This window comes from Dunckerocampus dactyliophorus, chromosome 2, assembly GCF_027744805.1.
Source record: "Dunckerocampus dactyliophorus isolate RoL2022-P2 chromosome 2, RoL_Ddac_1.1, whole genome shotgun sequence".
Classification (NCBI taxonomy): domain Eukaryota; kingdom Metazoa; phylum Chordata; class Actinopteri; order Syngnathiformes; family Syngnathidae; genus Dunckerocampus; species Dunckerocampus dactyliophorus.
In genome coordinates, this window is record NC_072820.1 from 28402840 (window position 1) to 28426241 (window position 23402).

At 41.4% G+C, this 23402-nt stretch overlaps 1 protein-coding gene across 19 annotated transcripts in view; it reads right to left on the reverse strand.

Moving 5' to 3' along the window:
* The window catches only part of LOC129174227 (calcium/calmodulin-dependent protein kinase type II subunit gamma-like), a 103067-nt gene that overhangs the window by 49398 nt on the left and 30267 nt on the right, over positions 1–23402 (reverse strand). For all 19 annotated transcript variants that reach the window (XM_054766143.1, XM_054766051.1, XM_054766043.1 and 16 more), the window contains exons 4-7: positions 3676–3730; positions 3492–3557; positions 2366–2438; positions 981–1083 (exon numbers count right to left, since the gene is read on the reverse strand). In XM_054766143.1, the coding sequence (XP_054622118.1) occupies positions 981–1083; positions 2366–2438; positions 3492–3557; positions 3676–3730 (297 nt within the window). The remainder of the gene's footprint in view (positions 1–980; positions 1084–2365; positions 2439–3491; positions 3558–3675; positions 3731–23402) is intronic.

Sequence of the window (23402 nt, forward strand, 5' to 3'; positions counted from 1 at the left end):
CCTACCGATTTGACATATCAAAATTCAATGCTTTTTCTTGACTCAATAAGTGTAGAATTACTACAGCTTCTGTTTGGACTACAAAGACCGCCAACGTCGCAACATCACCAATGGGTTTCGAAAGGCTGGACTGAATGAAGAGGATACTGCAGCTCAAGCTAAATGGCTAATTTGCCTGCAGATAACGAAAAGCGACAATGAAAGAGAGAGAGCGAGAGACTGACAAAGTGTGTGATGAAGGAATTATGAGGCTGTTCAATCGTGATGCTTGTCAATACGACTTGAGTGGTTTTAGTTCGGAGGAGGAGGAAGAGGACGCCGCCGATGAATGACTTTTCTGGTAGACTACTGTTTAACCAGTCATGTTACACTCATTGTTCGGCACTCTTTATAATTGGGCTTTCTAAGCCAGTCGTCACAAAATGTATATTTTCCCATTATGAGTTCTGTCCAAGATGGGGACAGAATGTGTGTGGACATCACCTGTTCACTGAAGCAGCAGTAAAATTTGACATGTGGGTGGGCCTTAAAAAGGTTTGGAGAAGGACTAAAGTCGAGGGCTGCCCATTCAACTTGTCAATCCTCCCAAATGCATAGTCTACTTTAATTTAAATGAAAATCCTTCACACCTAGAAAAACAAGTTATGTTTAAATTAGGTTCCAGCCTTCTTGCTCGCAAAATTTTGGTCCTGAAAAGCCAATGTGCAAATGCTTTATATACATACAGTAGACTATAGATAAATATTTACATTAAGAGAGGAAAAATTTGACATCTGTTTTGGAAGTGTGCACACATTAAAGCTGCATGCATGTGATTATAAAAGCCATCTAGTAAAGAAGCTTGTTTTTGTTATCAGTTCGTATTGGTACTTGTAAAGAGCATGTAATCACGCAGACAGAATAACCAATGTGTTGATGGGCAAACAAAAGTGAGAGGAAGGGGGAGGAAAAACCTGACTTCTGTGTTTGTGCATTCTTACCAAACCAAGCCTGCTGGTCTCCTTGCACTTCAATAGCGAGGCCAAAGTCTGCCAGCTTCACTGCAGCTCCCTTCATCTTACTGGCCAACAACAGGTTCTCAGGCTGCACAAAACACGCACACATGCACACACACACACACACACACACACACACACACACACACACACACACACACATGGTGAATCAGAATGTAGGACAGGAGATCAAGACTGTGAGAGACAGAATGACAGCCTCTCTTCACTGGAGCTGTCCCTCAACAATGTTGACAATGTGATTTGATTTCAACAATGTTGATAATGTGTGTGTTGTGCTGTGTGTGATAATGTGCTGTGTGTGTGCGCGCGCGTGTGCTTTTTTTTGGGGGGGGGGGGGGGGGGGGTAAAGGTGTGTGAACACAGCAATGGTGGGAGTGGAGGGGGTGGGCATGATGAGGAACTAGCGGAAAAGGGATAAGGGTGGGCTAGAGAATCTCCATAGCACCTTATATGGTCGTGAGCCTGTAGCCATAGTAACCACCAGGGAGTTATTTAGGCGGTGCTGCAGACGGCATGCTAAATGGAAAGTATACTTAGCGAGCGGCGGCGAGTATGGTGGCGTTGCAAATGGCAGCTGTTTGGGCAGGAGGACATAAAGGAGCCACAGTAAAAGCCCACTCAGGATAAAAGGCCGACAATTCAGACGGGCGGGCGGCGCTCGCAGATAATTGCTCGCGCTCTGGGGGTGCACAAGCAGAATTCCTTTTTTCCCTCCCCAAACATCTTCATCATTATTATCATTGTTATTAAGCCCGTCAAGAATACACCTTCATCATCACCTTAAAAAAAGTAGCCCATGCAGGAAAGGCAAAACAGGAGCCATTTGAGCCAATCAGCATTGTGATGAGATAAACTCCTCCCACTCAGTGTTCCATGGGTGATGTGATGTCACATGGATTGTCCTGGCAACTCCTGAGGTTCATCTATATCCCCCCCCCCACGCACGCACACCCCACCACCTGATGTGTGTGTGTGTGTGTGTGTGTGTGCATGTTGAGTCTTTGTCGTTTCCTTGCCATAGGTGACACATTTGTCACATGACCATGAGTCATCAGCTCTGTTGCACACGCGCGCGTGCACACACCTGAACAAAAACGGAGGATGAAACAGTGGATGCACGAGGAAAGAAGAAGCAGGAGAAAGAAAGAAAAAAAAAAAGCAGAGCCACAGAAAGCGAGTGGTGGAGCAACCGGGAGCCATCTGTGTGTTGCCATGGCCACGAACAGAGGTGTGCGAGTGTGTGTGTGTGTGTGTGTGTGTGTGTGTGTGTGTGTGTGTGTGTGTGTCTGCGTGTGCGTACGTGTGTGTGTGTGAAAGTGTGGTTGTCACGGAAACGGGCAGCCACTCACCTTGAGGTCTCTGTGCACAATATCATGCTGGTGGATATGATTGACACTCTCCAAGATCTGACTAATGCAATGACTGTGGGGGCAAGGGGGAGAAGGGAGGGGGGACAAAAAAAAGAAGCAAAGATAGATGTGTCAGATGCTATCATTTTTTACAGAGCCTGCTTACAATACTCATACATTACACTGCATTGTTAGATATGAAAGAGGAATAGAAGAAACTGAATGAGTGGGAGCAGCAGCTACTACGCCATATGAAACATAATGGGCTGCTATGCTACACCGCTGCTAATGGTTGCAGTAATGTGCATAAAATCCTCTACAAACATAAGAGAAAAAAGTGTACTCTTTACATCCTGGGCCGCTAAGTTGCATAACAAGTCTTTAGCAAACAGACATTGTAAGACAACAGAGGCGCTGCAGTTTAAACAATCAATACTAAAGGAAGCCATCTTAATAATGGGGGCGTCCATACAAGCTGCAATTATTCCTCCATCCTGGCCGCTGCCGCCACCACCGAACATGTTGTCAAACTCGTGCTGGCTGATGTAAAAAAAGAAAAAAGAAAAAAGAAAGAAATTGTACGAGCCCCCAGCGGCCGACCACCTTATTACTGTCCTACACAGTGCAGCGTCAGGCCCACGCCGATCCCCTCGCTCCAGGCTCGTGTTCATGTCACATCTCTGCAAAGGTTAACGTTGGCAAGGTCACCTGAGAAAGTGGCTGAGGCCTAATTCCAATGTGAATGTGAGCAAGAGACAGAGGGAGAGAGAGTTCTCTGTCTCTAAAGCGCACCAGTAGTGTGCAGAAAGAGACAAAGAGCACTGAACTGGTTGCGGGACAAACTGTCTAAACTGCATGCCACCCAGACACTGCAAACACGAGCAGGAAGCTTGAGGAGAGAGGATGTGAGCAACCCAAATGTCACGGTGTCAAGGAAAATGCCAGGAAACGCTGGAGAAAGAAAAAGAAATTGAATAAATCAAGGTCGTCCCCTGTGCGTAGGAGTGGGGCGGGAAGGGCCCTCGGAACGGCTCATTTGTCATGGCGAACGCCAACGTTGAATTTACAAGGCCGAAAACGAGAGCGCCGCATGAAATATAAAAGACGCCACTGATGAAGCACTCACCTGGCGTCGGCCTCGCTGTAGTACTCTCTGGCTACGATGTCTTCAAAAAGCTCCCCTCCTGTCACCCTGGGGGGGGGCAGAGAGGAGAGAGTGTGTGGTTAGCATACACAAACATGCTGCAGGCACACGCGAACAAAATGTCAAGCCGTGTGCGCGTGCGTATGTGTGTTCAAAATATACTCACAGGTCAAAGACGAGGTAATGAAAGCCTTCCTCTGAAATGCTGTCATGCAGTCGCACTAAAAAGACATGGTGAGCAGTAAGACCAATGTAGTAGCTTCACACAAATTCCAATTAATGCAGAGTGGGAGAAGCATAATATATTGACACAGTATGAGGGTAAGGAATAACCATAATAATCAATCAATTAAATGATGGCGAAAAATGTGTGTGATTTATCGCGTCTTGTAGCAACTGAGGCAAAAGGGAGGGCACTGCTCGGCTGAGACCAGCACAGGTGCTGTTCATTCAGTCTCTACTCAATTAGTCTAAGGCAGCGCTTCCCAATTATTTTTTGGTATGTCCCCCAACTAGGAGACAGACATTTTTTTCACGCCGCCCTCCGCCTAATACTATTGAGAACATGTAGTATTTATTTATTTAAATTAGCATACATAGCACTTTAGCATTCTGCATAGAATCACCCAATTATCAAAGTCAATTAGTAAAATGAGCGGAGATAACATTTGCAACAACTTAAATGTATAGACGCCAGAGTTTTTTTTCAAGAAAATATTAACAGGGTTTCCCCTATGATTTTTTGACGCTGTGGTGGTGGGCTGCATGGGAGGATGGACTGCCGCTGTGTTGTGTTGCTACTGAGTTTGTTTTTTGTTTTTTTTTAAGGACAAATAGCAATTTTTTATGACTTATTTATTAACTTATCTATTTAACTTTTTTCAACAACTAGCAGAACATGAACCGAGAACATTGCAAAAAACTGTTAATTTAATGGCAAAGCTGCTGAGAGCACCGCCAACATTTAAATTGTACTTTATTTACAAAGTACATCTCCACTCCGTGTGCTCATTTGTCATTAAATACAGGTGGCATGTTTGAATAGAACACTGATGAAAATAGTAAGAGGTGAAGCAAATATTCTTTGGTGAACATCAGCTGGTGATCTACCTGTTGGAGACCCCTGTGATCATCACTGTCTAAAGCTGTACACACGACGTGTTTCAGCTGCACAACTTCGCAACTAGTGTTTTGAAGACAAGCCATAACTATTGTTATATAATAACAAGAGAGCAAGACTGTTATGTGACACTTAAAAAGGAACTTGTGATAATGATTGTAGCTTGCCTGTGGCGCAAAAACAAGGTAGCTAGATGTCGCCAGCCAGGCATGTAAAAAAAAACACCAGAAAGTGGAATGAGATTGAAACGTGAGCGATCACACACTCTGGCATAAATAGCCTTAGCATGTGACACACTGTCGTCAACTGACTATACATTTTATGGGCTGCTGTTCATTCTCCCGATAATAAGAAACTAAGCGAAAGTCAACACAAGGCGTGTCATGTGACTCGTGTGTCTGGTTACACATGCGGAAGTGCCAGCAAGGCAGACGGGCAATTCCGGTGCATCCTTATCAAAATTAAACGCAATTAAACATGTTTATGATATTTTCAATCGTTTTCAAGCTAAATTGTGGTCAATACGTGCGTAAATAAACTATTTTAACCCGGGTAGAAATAACAAAATGCCGGTTAGCGTAAACAGCAATGCCCGATTCTCGAAGGGTTAAACTTGAATCAACATCCGCACGGCTTGATGTTGTATGGCTGTGGAAATTGTTGCAATTTGTGTAATTCTGTGACACTCTTGAACCGAATTCATTGTAATTTTATCAATGCTCGTGAATGATTCAATGCACTTAACTCTCGTATAGCATTCATATTGTAGAATTATTGAATGAATAGTATAGCACAATGTTATGTCATAGATTGAAATATATTGTTATATTCTAGATACATTATGCATTAATCTTGCTTGTGTGCACACTAATATCAACTGACTTATGTCTACTGCTCTGTAGTCAGTAGACATTCATTCAATCACAGCCCTGTGTTTTATACAGGCCAGGTTTTTGTTTTGTGAATTGATGTCAAGCTAAGCAAAAGAGGCCCACAGCCCTCAACCGGATTGCACTCCATATTGGATTGGATCAAATTTGATTGACTGCTTGACTGGATGTGTTTCTGATGATGATGATGATGATAAATTAACCTATGATATTCGAGAGCTGACAAAAGTCTGTGTGAGTGAAGTAGGTAAATTCACAACACAAAACTACTTAACAAATTTACAAGATTTGGACAAATTGACCGGGCAGGATTATAGAATAGTCATGGGATGGGTGATGTCTCTGCTTGGTCAGTCTGTTGCTGAGCTCCGTACGTTTGATGTACAAGCCAAAGCGTCATCTGAGAAAAGTGAGTGATTCATCTCACACGCCTGATAAAAGTCAAGTGGGCTGTTGCCAAAGGTGAAGCCGGACCCCCCACTACTCAACACACTCAGAGACCTTATTTAGCATCCTTGCCAGCCATTTCACCTGTGGATTTCAACCCCCCGCAAGTTCAACACTATGTGGTGGAGTACATAGTGGAGTACATAGTGAAGAACGAAGACGGTAGTATAATGCATTCGGTACAATGTCTCCAAGCATTTTCAGGAACATCTCTGAGACCCCAAACCTGTTGTGCCGGAGTAGAACTGCTACTTAAAAGATCCAGCCATTTCAGATCTACAGCGATCCCGCAAAATTTTTGAGAGCTTTTTGCCGCCTGCTGATAATATGGTCAAATAACTAAAACCTAATACCTCACCAACAGTTTACCTTCAGATACCTGACTCCGCATATGGTACTTTTCAAGATGGCGAGGAACTTTACGAGAAATTCATGGAAACATTTCGAGATGACGGAGAAAAGGCATCAATGTATTTAAGACGACTACAGGTTGCCCTGAATTTGGCAAAAAAAAAAAAAAAAGGGGGATGAGTTTCAGCCAAACACCTCAGCAGACATCTTTTAACTCAATTTTTTCGTGGTTGTTGAGACAACACACTTCTCTCTGAACTAAAACTCAACCAGAAGAAAATTAACCCACCGTCCTTTGCCGAACTACTACTTCTGTTACAAACAGAGGAAGATCGTGAAGCTGCAAAAACACTCAAACACAAATCTTGGTTCCTCAAAACCCAAAGTTTCAAGCCACGCCCAATATGCCTGCTCCAACAGTAAAGACAAAGGATCCTGTGCTACTCTTGCTATCATGGTGCACGGCAACTACCATCCCTCACCGCTGCTAAAACAACAAGATCGAAACGGCCCACACAAGTCAGTACACCGAGTACGGTCGCAAGGCCGGGATGGCTGTCACTCTCGGGTCACAGAAATCCCCACCATCTGTCCCGAGCCAAGATATTGTTATCTATGTAGAGAAGATAGTAAGTAAGACCACTGCAACAATGCCCCAAATCCTACTCTAGTAGCCACCAAGAGTAAAGAGTTTACAGCAAAACAGCTCACATGGCAAAGATCGAATCCCACTTGTAATCCGTTTTTTAAAGTAGAGTCAGTTCCTGTTGCGGGCAAACCGGAACTATTGTGGACCAACAATGTTCCAACAAAGATGTCATTATGTACCAAGAACTAAGCCACTTCAACTGAACAAGTTGCCAAATGGATTAGTTGGACCCAGATGTACTGCAAATGTCAAGATTAATAGTCAAGTTTGTGATTGTCTTCTCGATACCGGATCACAGGTACAACAATTCCTGTCTCATTTTATAACCAATATTTTTCAGAACAACCGTTGAACCCATTGTGTGACCTTTTGGAACTTGAAGGAGCTGCCAGACAAGCGGTTCCTTACCTGGGGTTCAATAAATGACATTCACCTTCCCATGTGAGTTCCTGGGAACCAATTGTGATGCTGCGACCTTGGCACTTGTTCCAGGTGTGAAACCAGACAAATCACTTGTTTTAATTCGAATGAACACCTTAGAACCTCTCTACACTGTGGTGGTCTTATCAAGCTCCATCATTGCACAAAGCTGCAGCCATCCTTTCTAGCAACTCAGACCACAACGTATTCCTTCCACCTGGTTGTACCACTGAAGAACTTGCAGACATCAGTACATTATCTGGGCCACATACTTTCAGAGAAAAGAGTTGAAACAGACCCTGACAACATTTAGGTACTAAAATCCTGGCCAGTTCTACGAACGCTCAAGGAACTAAAATCTTTCCTTGGATTTGCCAAATACAGACCCTTTCCAAAAAATTAGAATGTCATGGAAAAGTTGTTTAATTTCCATAATTCTATTCAAAAAGATAAACTTTCATAGATTATAGATTCAGGGCCCACAATTTAAACGATTTCAAGTATTTATTTATTTTTACATAATTTGGGCTTCCAGCTCATTAAACCCACAAAAACAGGAATTCAAAAAATTAGAATACTGTGACGAAATCAGCCCAAATTTTGCAGGGCATGAATGTTTTAAACTGAGTGTCACACACTAATCATCTACTAAACTCAAATCAGCTGCACAGGCTTCCCCAGGTGTCATTAAAGTGCTTCAGTTTGGTTCAATTGTCTCAGTTGGGTTCAATATGGGGAAGACTGCAGACATGACAACTGGCCAGAAGACCATCATTGATACCCTCCATAGGATGGGTAAGAGACAAAAATGCATAGCTAAGGAGGCTGGTTGTTCACAGAGTGCTGTGTCCAAGCATATCAATGGAAAGTCTAGAGGAAGGGAAAAATGTGGCAGGAGAAAATGCACCAGCAAAAGAGATGACCATGGGCTTCAGCGGATTATCAAACAGGGAAGATTCAAGAATCTGGCAGAGATCCAGAAAGAGTGGAATGAGGCGGGAGTCACAGCTTCAAAAACCACCACATTCAGACGCATCCGGGAGATGAGCTACAACTGTCGGGTTCCTCGGGTCAAGCCACTTCTGAACCTGAGCCAACGTAGGAAGCATCTCCGCTGGGCTAAGGAGAAGAAGGACTGGACTGTTGGCCAGTGGTCCAAGGTCCTCTTTTCCCATGAAAGTAAAGTGTGCTTTTCATTTGGGAATCAAGGTCCAAGGGTTTGGAGGAAGACGGGTGAGGAACAGAACCCAAGCTGCCTGAGGTCCAGTGTGAAATATCCACAGTCCGTCATGATTTGGGGTGCAATGTCCGGTGCAGGTATTGCTTTCTTAAGTCCAAGGTCACCGCAACAGTCTACCAGAATGTTTTAGAGGACTTCATAATTCCTTCTGCTCAGGATCTGTATGGAGATGCAGATTTCACCTTCCAGCAGGACCTGGCCCCTGCCCATAACGCCAGAAGCACCAAAACCTGGTTTGATGCCCATGCCATTACAGTGCTTGACTGGCCAGCCAACTCACGGGACCTAAAACCCATCGAGAATCTACAGGGTATTCTCAAGAGGAAAATGAGGGGCACCAGACCCAACAACAAAGAAGCGCTGACAGCAAGCATCAAGGAAATCTGGGCTTCCATAACTCCCAGGCAATGCCACAGGCTGATTGCTTCAATGCCACATCGCATCGAGGCAGTGATTAAGGCAAAGGGATTCCCAACCAAGTATTGAAGATTGACATATCGTTTTGAAAGTACCATATTTTGATTGATTTGATGTGATCCTAATTTCTTTCTTTTTTTTTCTGCAAAAACTGAGAAGTAAATGGTAATTTCTTCACAGTATTCAAATTTTTTGAATTCCTGTTTTCGTGGGTTTTATGAGCTGGAAGCCCAAATTACGTAAAAATAAACAAATAAACACTTGAAATCGTTTAAATTGTGGGCCCTGAATCTATAATCTATGAAAGTTTAACTTTTTGAATGGAATTATGGAAATTAAACAACTTTTCCATGATATTCTAATTTTTTCGAAAGGGTCTGTACTATCTCAGATTTCTTAAGGGATATTCTGCAATCGCCAAGCCCCTTAATGATTGGACTCGTGGGTATGGTCCTACCTTGTCTCAAACTTCACAGATCCAAGATGCTAAACAACCATTTGGAGAGCAATTATCACATGCATGTCAGATAGCGTTTGAAATCCAGATTGAAAAACTGACAATTGCTCCAGTTCTTCGTTTTGCCAACCTAAACCTTACATTTTACACACCAATGCTAGTACCACTGGCGTATGAACTGCCCTATGCCAAGAGCAGGATGGCAAGTTGAGGGTGATTGCCTACACCAACTGTGGCCTGTCGGCAAGCGAAGAACGGTACCTGGCTCACAAGCTAGAATTTGTTGCCCTGGAGTGGAGTGTAACTGAAAAATTCTATGACTACCAGTATGGTACAAACTTTGTTGTTGTGACTGATAACAACCCACTCACTTACATCTTAACATCTGCAAACCTGGGTGCGGCCAGTCACCGTTGGCACACTGTCCTTTCCACCTACACTTTTAAGCTGCAATACAGAGCAGGTACACAAACCATTGATGCGGATTCACCATCTCGCCGCCCTCATTTCCCTTCCACTGACACTTAAGGACTGGGATCTCCTCCACAAATTTACTCAAGAGCATAGCAGTAAACCAGGAGACATGGATGATGTTGATCCAGAAGTGCCAAATCTGCTGAAAAGAACAAATACTGTTTGACCAGTAAGTGGCACCATCAAAACTGGAGGAAGAAGATAGAGTCCTTGTTTGAAGGGTCAGATTTTGAGGGAAACACAAACTCTAAGATAAATGGGGGCAAGACATCTATGTGGTTGTAAAGAGGGCTGGAGATCTACCAGTTGACACTGTGTGTCCAGAAAAAAATTCAATGGACCAACTCATACTCATCAACGTGACCTTCTTCTACCTTGCCCACTCCTCCAAGCAAGGAACGACCAAGACATTCAACCAAGAACACCTCCTCATAGACCCCAAACCAGAAGTCAGAAACCTGAGCAACTTTTGGGATTTTCCTCAGGTAGTAATCCAACAACCGTATTTATATCCAGGAACACAGTTTTAATAGAACATGGCTCTCAGCACCTTAATCCTTCGCCCATTAAGTGTATTCCTACAGAGCAAGCACATCCAACTATGGTGACAAACTTGACTGATGATGGGGAATCCACACACTGTTGTGAAGTCTAAATCCCACCGACCCAACAATGTGGAGCCCCCTGCTGTTGCAGAAGTGGAAGTGAGCCTGAACCCCTGGAGTTAGAAAACCTCAAGCATCAGTCCAGAAGAGGCTGAGAGCTCCTTGACCAAGCAGAGCCATCCCCCACCCCTACCGAATCAGTTGAGATACCCATTGAACTTAAGAGATCAATCTGATTATGCTCATCATTCTACCGTCCAATTCGATCCTTGTATTTGTCATTCCACTCGACAATGACAACCGCCTGAACGCCTCCAGTATTCGGCTTTAGGCAATCCCCTAATTCCTGTCGTACAAACATTGTTCCATAGATTGGCCGACGCTTATAGTAAACCACTGAGTCCCGCCTCTGCAACAACTGTCTCTTCACAGTAGCTTAATAGTATTGTGTAGCATTCACCAAGAGTTGCATAATGAGAACCTGCTTCTGTTGAGTGCAGACGTGTCTTTGCTTGCTCCTGTTGCTTACTGCTTTTTTCCCCCCACTTCGAAAGCTCTACTTCAAACAAAACTCCCTTTCAACTCCCCCAGATCAAAGTTGATCACTCACAGCATACCTGTGTATATTTGCAAGGATCTGCGGTCATACAACGTTGTCGAGAATGATGAGTTTCGCTTTAAAAAAAATCAAACTTGCGCTGAGCTGGAGGATCCAATTGTCTGTTTATCAAGACACAGGGTGGTCTTCGACCTACATTAAGGCCCTTACTGGTGCCGACTGTAGCGCAATAACCATCAGACAGCATCTGCGGGAAAAGTGTTAAAAAAACAAAAAACTAATTCAAAGACCTCGTCTCCTTCAACGCCACAAAACTGCCCGTTTAGACTTTGCCAGGGAGCATCAAACATGGGACATTGAAAGGTGGAAAAAAGTTTTATTCTCTGATGAGAAAAATGTAACCTTGACGGTCCAGATGGCTTCCAACGTTATTACTGGCATAACAAGGAGATCCCACCTTAGATGTTTCTACCCAGCACAGTGGAGGGGGGTCCATCATGATCTGGGGTGCTTTTTCATTCAGTGGAACACAGGAGCTTCAGGTGGTGCAAGGTCGTCAAACGATGAGGGCCCTCGTCTGTGTGGTAACAGCTGGGTTTTTTAACAGGACAACGCTGCAGTTCACTATGCTCGCTTGACCAAGGACTTCTTCAGGGAGAATAACATCACTCTTTTGGACCATCCTGCATGTTCCCCTCATTTAAATCCCATAGAGAACATTTGCGGATGGATGGCAAGGGAAGTTTATAAAAATGGTCATCAGTTCCAGACAGTTGATGCCCTTCGTGAAGCCATCTTCACCACTTGGAGCAATGTTCCCACTAGCCTCCTGGAAACAATCGCATTAAGCATGCCCAAACCAATTTTTGAAGTGATTAACAAGAACGGTGGAGCTACTCATTATTGAGTCCTACTGAGAACATATTTTGTTCTGGTTTGGAGATGGTCTTAAACTTTTGATCTGCCTATGAGATGGTCACCAGGTTTCTCCAGCAGCAGCCAGCCATCACCGCTGCTCTTTTATCATTTGACGCAAGAACGTTTTGCAATGTAACAAGTAAATTAGATCATATTTTTTAATACACGTAAAATAAATCAGTGGTGCAAATCAGTAAACAGATGAAATAGCCTTGATAGCTTCATGTATTATTAAGGTAATGTGCACTTTAGTTATTGTACACATCATCAAATATTAGTAGACAACAGTAACATTTAATTATAACACATGTATAACAACAAACATTCATTTCATTTGTTTATTTATTTTTTCACTCTCCCCACAATTCCAAAACTTTAATTTTACCACCTTAAAATCATAATTGCAAGAAAAAATTAAAATATAGCAATGTTAGTGTTCTTACGTTTTACTCTGCTCTGTTTTTAAGGTGAGAAAGAATGTGACTGACTGAGTTTGACATGTGATATGCCGAAGAAATGGTGGAAGCCCTCAAGCCAATGCTTGTGGCAACAAACGTGCATGGAAAAGAGCCATCATTGCCCCGCTTCAAGCTCAATTGCTAAGTGACACCATTAGCACTGTGGAAGATTCACCACTGGTTCATGAAATCAAGGGTGCCATTCATCAGAATCTCTCAAAGAGGTATCAGGCTGTGGAGGACAAACATCTGCTCTACATCTCATCTCTTGACCCAAGATTCAAATCTCTATTCTTTCTGTCACCTCAAGAAGTGCAAGACACTTGTGCAAAACCACTGTCAAAGGCTGTCGCTCTGAAGGAGGCTGCACAGGGGCTTGGGGAGCAAGCACAGGGAGAGGCTAAGAAGTTGCCTCAACTAGTAATAACAACCAGAGGACTGCACTGCACAGAGCCCAAAAAAGAGGAAGTCTGCTCTTGTGGACCTGCTAGGACAAACTTTTAAGAACAATTCATCTACTCAGTCAGAATCAACCAAAGCTCAAAGGGAGATATAGCAATATCAAGATGTACCTTCTCTTCCACTCACTGAGGATGAGAGGATGAGGATGAGGATGTGTACCCTCTTCTTTCCAAGCTGGCACAAATGTATTTGTGTATTCCTGGGACCAGTGTAACAGCTGAAAGGGTTCTTTTCAACTACTGGAGACATCATCAGTGTCCAGAGAAGTGTGCTCACCCCCGAACACGCTGACCAGTTGCTCCTTTTCAAGAAAAACATGCACGTGCCTGTGTAATATTGACACGTATCTGTCCAATCAGTTTTGCAGAAAAAGTTTATTGTAACAGTGTTGAAGTTCTTTAAAAAAAAAAAAAAAAAAGCACTTTTTGATGCATTTAATTTCTAAATGTTAATTTTGATATACTGTATAATTTAAGGTTTGGGAAAGTACGTCACTTCCTGTTGTATGGAAAGGACGCTCACGGAAAAGCTCCGTCCACTATTACCGGAGTTTTAAACTTTTGCGACCTTGGTGAATACAGTTCGTGATCACAACTTTGCAAGTGAGTTCTGAGACTTCTGCCTCAATTCAGACCTGCGAGTGGACTAAACTCACCAAAAGAGACAATCAGGTGGAGCCGACAGCCGTTACAAGCAAGCTATCATGCTAGCCGCGGTTTGACAGCTGTACACAAAGCCTGATTTTAATAATAGGATAACATTTGGAGTTTTCCTGTGCAGCTTTTTCCGGCCCACGAGGACTGGTGGGACTTTGGTGAGATACTGGTGAGAGACAAACTCGCTGTTATAACAAATATTAATCACCGAAGGCATTGCATCACAAGCCAACGGCTAACTGACGGCGTTACCAAGCAACACTAACAATGTCAAAGGCTCGAGGGAGAGGAAGCGCAACAAGCGATGGCTCTAGCAGTTCTGGTCGAAGTACTCCAGATTCAGTCATATGTACGGAAGAGTGTATTGTATTGTATGTACTTTATTTATCCCACAGCGGGGAAATTTACTTGTTACAGCAGCAAGACAAGTAAAGAGAACAGTGTAAAGAAAGCATAGTGTCTACAACATGGTTCAGGTGGTGCAGGTGTTGTAGAGCCTGACAGCGGTCGGTATGAAGGACCTGCGGAACCTCTCCTTCTTACACCGTGGGTGTAACAGTCTGGTGCTGAAGGAGCTGCTCAGGGAAACAACAGTGTCATGTAGCGGGTGAGAGGTGTTGTTCATGATGGATGTCAGCTTAGCCAACATCCTTCTCTCCCCCACTTCCTCCACGGAGTCCAGAGGACCGTCCAGGACAGAGCTAGCTCGCCTGATCAGTCTATTTATCCTGCTCCTGTCCCTGTCCGTGCTGCCCCCTCTCCAGCAGCCCACAGCATAGAAGATGGCTGAGGCCACCACAGAGTCATAAAAGGTCCGTAAAAGAGTCCTGCACACACCAAAGGACCTCAGTCTCCTCAGCAGGTGAAGGCGACTCTGGCCCTTCTTGTAGAGGGCGTGGGTGTTGACGGACCAGTCCAGCTTGTTGTTAAGGTGAACACCCAGGAATTTGTAGCTGTCTACCAACTCTATGTCCGCTCCCTGGATGTTCACCGGTGTAAAGTGAGATGTTTTCCTCTGGAAGTTAATGATGTTAATGATGATGAAGATGTCGATCTAGAACAGATTCCTGAGACAACCGGAGGTGCTCACCTATTACCACAACCGCCGCCGAGACCCAACAAGGATGACACAGTTAATCAGATGACACAACTGAGTGGAAATATAGATAAAGCAACAGCGAGAGCCTTACAGAAGGTTAAACACCGCGCAAAAAAGCAAGAAAGAAGTTTAATGGAAAAGAGTGAGGATACCATGGCGAAAACCACGGAGGATTATGGAAAACAGCTGCAGCAACTTGTGGAGAATTCCAACTCCATGCAAAGAGTAATTCAAAGTCTGCTAGAGTCTTCCAACGCCATACAAAGAGAAATGCAAGGTATGAGAGAGCAAGTTCAAGTTCAGAGAGAAGCATTTCAAAATGAAATGGGGATATTAAGGAAGGAAATGCAAGGTCTGAGAGTGGAGAATAAAAAATTACAGGAAAGTTATGCTGCACTGGGAGCCACTCTCAAAAAGGAATGTGAAGAAAAGGATAAAATCATTGAGCTGCTGAAAAACACCATAGATGACATGGATCAGAACACGCGAATGAATGACGTGGTCGTGACGGGACTTCGAATCAAACCAAGGTCCTATGCCAAAGCAGTGGCGAATACTGAAGAACCAAATGAAATGGATGTCGCCTCAACAGAGCAACAAGTTGTTGCTTTCTTGCAATCAAAGAACGTGGATGTAGACATCCAATCTATTGATACTTGTATCCCACTGTATGGGAGGAACCGTACTACACCCGTCATCATCGTCAAATTCACTAATAGAAAATACAAGGTTGCTCTACTGAAACAGGGAAAGAAGCTGAAAGGAACAAATGTGTACATGAATGACCACCTGACCAAGCGCAACGCTGAGATTGCGAAGAAAGCACGTGATCTGAGGAAGCAAGGAAAGATTCAAGGAACATGGAGTGCAAATTGCAAAATCTTTATCAAAGCAAATGGAGGACCAGAGGCCAGAGTTCTTGTTGTCAAAGACATCAAGGACCTAGAAAGATATTGAGGTCTCCCAACATGGAGGAAAACAGCTTCAATATGCTACAGGAAGATCTACAATTGGACACTTTTTACTTTACAGATCACAAACAATTGGATATGGAAAAAGATATTGATCCGGACTTAAATTTTTTCTCTCACATTACAAACGACTGCCGTTATTATACGGAGGAGCAATACAACAGCTTCATCAACGACGACAAGTTATCTATCATCCGCATAAACAGCAGAAGCTTGAACGCAAACTTTACTAATATTAAACAACATTTGAATCAATTCAAAGAACCTTTCAAAGTTATAGCAATCTCAGAAACTTGGATCAATGCTAACAAAGGAATGGACTTCGAGCTGGAAGGATATGAAATGACGTGTGCAAACAGGAACAATGCAAATGGAGGAGGTGTGGTCGTATACGTGGACAAACATCTGAACTACAAAATGGTAAAAAATATGTCATTTGTCATTGATAACATTTTAGAATGCATAACGACTGAAATCTGTAAAGAAAAAAGCAAAAATGTGTTAATAAGTTGTGTGTACAGAACTCCAAAGTCAAAGATTGGGATGTTTGAGGATTGGATTAAGACAACGTTTACAGACATAGGTCAAAAAACTATTTTCATATGTGGAGACTTCAATATTGACCTTTTGAACTCACACAAGTGCAAGGAAATAGACGACTTCACAGATACAATGTATAGTTTGAGTTTATATCCTAAAATCATTAGACCAAGCAGAATAACAGACCACTGTGCCACCCTCATCGATAATATATTCACCAATGACTTTGATAACAACACCATCAGTGGCCTGCTAATTAGTGACATCAGTGATCATCTTCCAGTGTTCACAATTTACAATGAACATTATAAGAAAAAACAGGTGGAGGCAAAAAAGACTTTTCAAAGATTGCGTACAGAGAACAGCATCCGTGCCTTCAGGAAAGGACTACAAGAACAAAGTTGGGAGAGTGTCTACAGTGCAACAGATGTGGACGAGGCATATGACAGCTTCCTTGGTACTTATATGGAGCTCTACGATAAGAACTGTCCCTGGCAAGAAAAGCCCAAGAAGCAAAAGAAAAACAACCAGCCATGGATGACAAAAGGACTAAAAAACGCCTGTAAGAAGAAGAATACATTATACAGGACATTCATCATTCAACAAACTAAAGAAGCAGAACAAAAGTATAAGACTTACAAAAATAAGTTGACAACTATCTTGAGAGTGTGTAAGAGGGAATATTATAGTCATGTACTAAATAAGAACAAAAATAACATGAGAGCAACTTGGGGCATCTTAAATAGTATTATAAAGAACAACTTTAAGAAAGCAGACTATCCCCACTATTTCATGGTTGGAAACACTTACAGGAATGACATGAAGGAGGTAGTTGAAATGTTTAACGATTACTTTGTAAATATTGGACCAAAACTGGAAGAAGAAATTCCAAAACAAGACACAATTGATGAAGGGAATGATATTATTGATAGGAATCTTAATTCTATGTTTCTCACTGCTGTAACCAAAAAGGAGATCACTGATATTGTTAAACATTTTAAGGCAAAAACATCAACTGACTGTCATGGAATCGAAATGGAAACAATTAAAAGGGTCATCAATGAGATCGCAGACCCGTTAACATATATTAGTAACTTATCATTTCAGACTGGAATATTTCCAAGCAAAATGAAAACAGCCAAGGTGGTTCCAATTTTCAAAAAAGGAGACAAACACCAATTTACAAATTATCGGCCAGTTTCCTTGTTACCACAATTCTCTAAAATTGTGGAGAAGCTATTTAATAATAGGTTGGACAAATTTATTAATAAGAATGAATTATTGGCTAGCAGTCAATATGGTTACAGAGCCAACATTTCAACTTCTATGGCACTGATCAAAATTACGGAAGAAATCACTACTGCTATAGACAACAGAAGATGCGCAACAGCAGTATTCATGGATCTGACAAAAGCCTTCGATACAATTAATCACACTATTTTAATTTCAAATTTAGAAAGGTACGGAATTAGAGGTTTAGTCTGGAATTGGGTTAAAAGCTACCTAGCAAAGAGGAAACAATTTGTAAAGCTAGGAGAATATACATCTGGGAGTTTATACACCACGTGTGGAGTACCCCAGGTGTCCATACTGGGACCAAAACTGTTTAATTTGTACATTAACGACATTTGTAAAGTAACAAACGACTTAAAATTGGTCTTATTCCCGGATGATACCACCGCTTTCTGTTCTGGTGAAAGCACACAAGAACTCATTAAAAAGGTCAAGGATGAAATGGTTATATTAAAATCATGGTTTGACAGGAACAGAGTATCCCTGAATTTAAGTAAAACTAAAATAATGCTATTTGGTAATAGTAGAAAGGACACGTACGACCAAATACAAATTAATGGAGTGGATATTGAAAAAGTGGAAGAATATAAATTCCTTGGGGTTGTAATAGATGAAAAAATGAGTTGGAAATCTCATATTAAATATATACAACAAAAGGTGGCAAGAAATATCTCTATATTGAATAAAGCAAAATATGTTCTTAACCAAAAATCACTCCACACTTTGTACTGTTCCTTAGTATTACCATATTTAATGTATTGTGTGGAGATATGGGGAAATAATTACAAAAGCAATCTTCACTCACTCACTGTACTGCAAAAAAGATCTGTGAGGATAATTCACAATGCCAAGTATAGAGAACATACAAACCCTCTATTTTTAAAATCGCAGATATTAAAATTTGCAGATTTAGTACACTTTCAAACCGCTAGAATAATGTATAAAGTTAATAACAACTTGTTACCCAAAAACCTAATAAAGTATTTCTCAATCAGAGAGGAGAAATATGATCTTAGAGGAAAATGAAACTTAAAACATTTATATGCGAGAACAACGCTGAAAACCCACAGCATTTCCGTGTGTGGAATTAAATTATGGAACGGATTGAGTAAGGAACTCAAACAATGTAAAGAGATGAGCAAATTCAAAAAACAATACAAGCAGTTGATGTTTGCTAAATACAAGGCAGAAGAGTCTTGATTGTTCTGTCAGGTTTGTTATTTTTTGTTTTTTTTTTGTTTATAAAAAAGCTTTGTTCTTTATTTATTTATTTAGTATTGTTATTATTATTATTATTATTATTATTATTATTAATAATAATAATGTATATGTATATGTATATATATATATAATTTTTTTTTTCCTTTGGGAGGGGTGTCTTACCGTTATCTATTATGCATTATCCTGACTATCACAGAAAACATGACATGGAATGCAGGAAGTGAACAACATGTACTGTACTAGATGTAGATTTGGATGGGGGGTAGGATTAAATAAGCTTTGCGTCTTCCTACTCCTTTTGGACATGTGGAACTGTGAAATAATGATTCATGAGATGTATTCCATTGTAACCTTCATGTTCAAATAAACTAAACCAAACCAAGCTTGTTTATCAAATTTCGCTGGTTGTTCTCTGAAAATGTGCAGGTAGATGCTCTGCAGTAAAAAAAGCAGTGTTACACAGAAATGGTGTTACTGTTTATAAAATAAGCTATAGGTTTGTTACTGAAATGTTGCTGTACAATAGTGTCTGCTAGAAAGACTCATTTGTTTACAGGAATGTTGCAATAAAATATTCTCGCAGTTAAAACAGATTGTGTTAAATTGATGTGTCAAATAAACTTCGTTTATTTTTTCATTATAAAATATATGTTTCTCTTTAATCATAGTATCGTAGATTGATTTCCTGACCAATATATCGATAATCGCTGTGTCACCATATCGTGAGCCTTGTATTGCGTATCGTGAGGTATCCAGAGGTTCCCACCCCTACTGTTTGCTACAGTTAACAGGTTAACAAACCCACCAGTTTCACTTCCCTTACAACTCATTGCAATGAGTTTGCAACACTCTTTCATGACATAGTTCAAGGTATAAAAAACTGCAATAATTTCCACAACAAAAAACTATTCTGCAGCCAGCTAGACACCTCGAGCTGTCACATTTCACACCTGTCAATGACAAAACAGTCGAAGAGATCATCTGCAGTCCATCAACGTGCTGCCTTGATGAGTTACCCACTACATTTCTGAAGTCTGTGCTGAGCAGTTTGCTACCACAACTCACACATCTAGTTAACATCTCACTTCAGACTGAAACATTTCCAAAGGCACTAAAAACTGCTGTCATTAAGCCTCTTCTGAAGAAGAGCAGTCTTGATGCCACGGTACTGAACAACTATCGGCCCATATAAAACCTGTCATTCTTGGGAAAAGTCTTAGAAAGGTTGTAAACCAACAGCTTACTGACTTTCTCCTCTCGAAGAAAGTGTTTGATACTTTCCAATCAGGCTTTAGGCCCCACCACAGAACTGAGATAGCTCTGATCAAGGTGACAAATGATATCCGTCGGAAGACAGATGCAAAAAAGGGCGTGCCGGAGAGCCGAAAGGAAAAGGCGCAAGTCAAAGCTCCTGATTCATTATGAGGTTTACAAAGAAAAGCTATGCGTTTTCAACCAAACCTCGCGTAGAACAAGGAGAGTTATTTTTCTGAAATAATCACCAACTGTAGTAACAACTCTCGTGTACTGTGATTAATACATTTACAATAGAAACACGATAAAAACAAAGAATTAAGATACATGACTAGTGATGTAGTATGAAGTATGTAAAAGCGACCCATTTGGGTGACATTTCAAATAAAATAGACTGAGTTTTTTTTTAAATAGAAAAACAATAATAAAATTATTGTATTTAAACAATTGTTTAAACATTGTGGCATGGACAGTTGCAGTTAAATTGCTCTCTGTTGCAGGTGAAGTCCAACCATCTGTTGTAAGTGAAATAGCGAATATGTAATAGCTTGTTGACAACATCACTTGTAGCGTTTTCATAAAGTGCTGGTATAAATGTTTGGCTAAAGTGAGGACGTGATGGTATTTCATAGCGAGGTTCAAGAACTTTAATCAAATACAGTCATGGAAAAAAATGATTAGACCACCCTTGTTTCTTCAGTTTATTGATCCATTTTAATGCCTGGTACAACTAAACGTGCATTTGTTTGGACAAATATAATGATGATGACAAATAAAGCCCAAAAGAGTTTGGGAGCTGATATCTGGCAACTTCCATGGTTTTCTTGATAACCAAAATCACATAAGTTCGTACATGAATAGCTATAGCATTGTACTGCTAAACAAAGGTACCTTTAATTGTATCAGGTAGTGATGGGTCCGGGAACATTGACGTGTCGGCTCATGTGTCGAGCTCAAAGAGCGAAACCTCGTGCCGGTGCACGTCACGCTTGAAGAAAAAGTCACGTGACCTATACAGTTGCTGTTTCGCCTGTCTGTGAGGCGTCAAAGTGTGTTTATAAGGAAGCGAGTCAGGCTGTTGTCATCGGGGTGCAACGTCTCGGCAATAAGAACAAATCTTTGAAAGCACAATTCTTCCACTGAATCCAGTGTGACGTGGAGACTGAAATAAAAGAAAGATTTTCGCCGTGTGAGACCATTTGGGTCTTATATCGGCAAAATAAGCCATTTGGTTTTATTTTCCTATTTCATCCCGTTCCTCTGAAACAGTTCATCTCCTCTTGAGCTGACAGAATTCATCTGCATGTTAGTGACTCTTAGTTGAAAATATTTTCTGCCGGTTAAATGTCCTAATAGTTTTACTGAATTGTCCTACTAAAGAAAACCACCTTATCAATACACATAGATACAGTATATAAACATTTTACTACTTCCTCAGCAGTAGTTGATTAAATGAATTTTCTACTTTTAATTCAATTTTAATTTTAATTTCAATTTTGGTTTTACTTTAACTTTACTTTCCACATTATGACACACGGTCACGTTCACTATTTATTGACTGTATGTTTTAAAAGATATGAAGTCTATTTGAAACTTCAATAAAGATATAAAATAATGCAATCATTTCAATATTATTGTATACAGTAGGTCATTAAATCAATATGTCAGTTGAGTCTCTCGCCTAACTGAGAACTAGGACAAAAATTGTTTTCTGAATGTTATTGTTATTGTGTGAATGTTATGTGCTATTATAGTGTGTGTATGACGTGTCACGGCAGCAATGTGCACCCTTTAAGATCCAGCAGGTGTCAGTATTGAGCGACACAGTGCTGACACATTGTCGATACAGTTTGGGTAATGTGCCGCAACGCTTCACGAGGCCTCATCTACCCATCACTAGTATCAGGGATTAAAATGAACAAGAAACTGAAGAAACAAGGGTGATCTAATAATTTTTTCCATGACTGTACTTAAAGCCAGCGCTCTCAACAACTGAATATGGACGTAATCTCGTGGCTATAAAAACTCCAATACCATGTGTTACTGCTTTGGCCCGGTCCGAGTTGCTTGCTAGAGGTTGTTTATATGCTGAAGGTATCGGTGTTTGCATTAAGCTGGTTTTCTTTCTTGTAGATGTAACATTCAGTGCCGGATGATGCCGTTTTAAGTGCGCTAACATGTTACACGTGTTTCCTGCAGCATACCCGATAACTGTGGAACAATGTCGACATACAACTTTGGATTTATCCACTTGCCTTTGTCCATCCGTAATTTTAAAAAGGGAAGCCAAAGTGTTCCCAAACAGGAGATGGGAGATTCTTCCAGCTCAGGCTTCTCGCTTGCATTTGCCATTTGTCACGCCTGCGAGCTACTAGCGTTCCCGTGCGGAAACTCGCTCAGGACTTTTCTTCCGCGTGAAGTGCTTATATCACTCTAGTAATAACTTTAATGAGAAATATAGCACAAAATATTACCAAAATGGTACGCAAGTGGACTGAACCGAACATGCAGAACCAAAACTGTTCAAAACATCCATGTGAACCGTCACACCCCTCGTGTTTTTCTGGGACAGTGGGACTTTATATCTCCTGCCTGAGGCAGTAGCTGAAATGATTGATAAAGGGGATGCGAGGGGTCCTCTGTGATCAGGGTGGCCTTCCTGTTCACAGAGCAAATGTCGAGTTCGGACAGGGGAGTGTGTGGTGAACTGCATATTTTACTTGCTGTGTTTATTATTCAACATTCAAGAGTTTTATTGTCATATGCACAGCAAAACAGGTAGTTATACTACGCAATGAAATTCTTATTGTTCATTCTCCCTCAAAAAAAACAAACAAGAAAAAAACAGAAGAAACAATAATAACAATAAAAACAACAATAAACAATTAAAAGCAACAATAAAATGTTCAGTGTTAAGAGTGTGTGCATGTGTTGCGTGCGGCATGTGTAAGTGATTCACTGAGAAGCCTGATGGCCTGTGGGTAAAAACTGGTTGCCAGCCTTGTGGTCCTAGACTTCAAACTCCTTTAGCATCTGCCTGACGGTAGGAGTGTTGTGGATGTGTGCTGTCCCTGATCATGTTCTTTGTAGGACTCTAGTTTTAGAAATGTCTTGCAGTGAAGGGAAGGCTGCCTCAACAATGTGCTGTGAGGTCTTGATCACCCGCTGGAGTGCCTTCCTATCACGTGTTGTACAGTTACCGTACCAAACTATGTTTGAGGCGGTAAGGACACTTTCGATAGTGCATCTGTAGAAGCAACTCAGGATTGTGGTGGACATGCCAAATTTCCTCAGTCTTCTCAGGAAGTACAATCTCTTTTGGGACATCTTGATAATTTGTTGGGTATTGTGAGACCAGGTGAAGTCCTCGCTGATGTATGTGCCAAGGAACT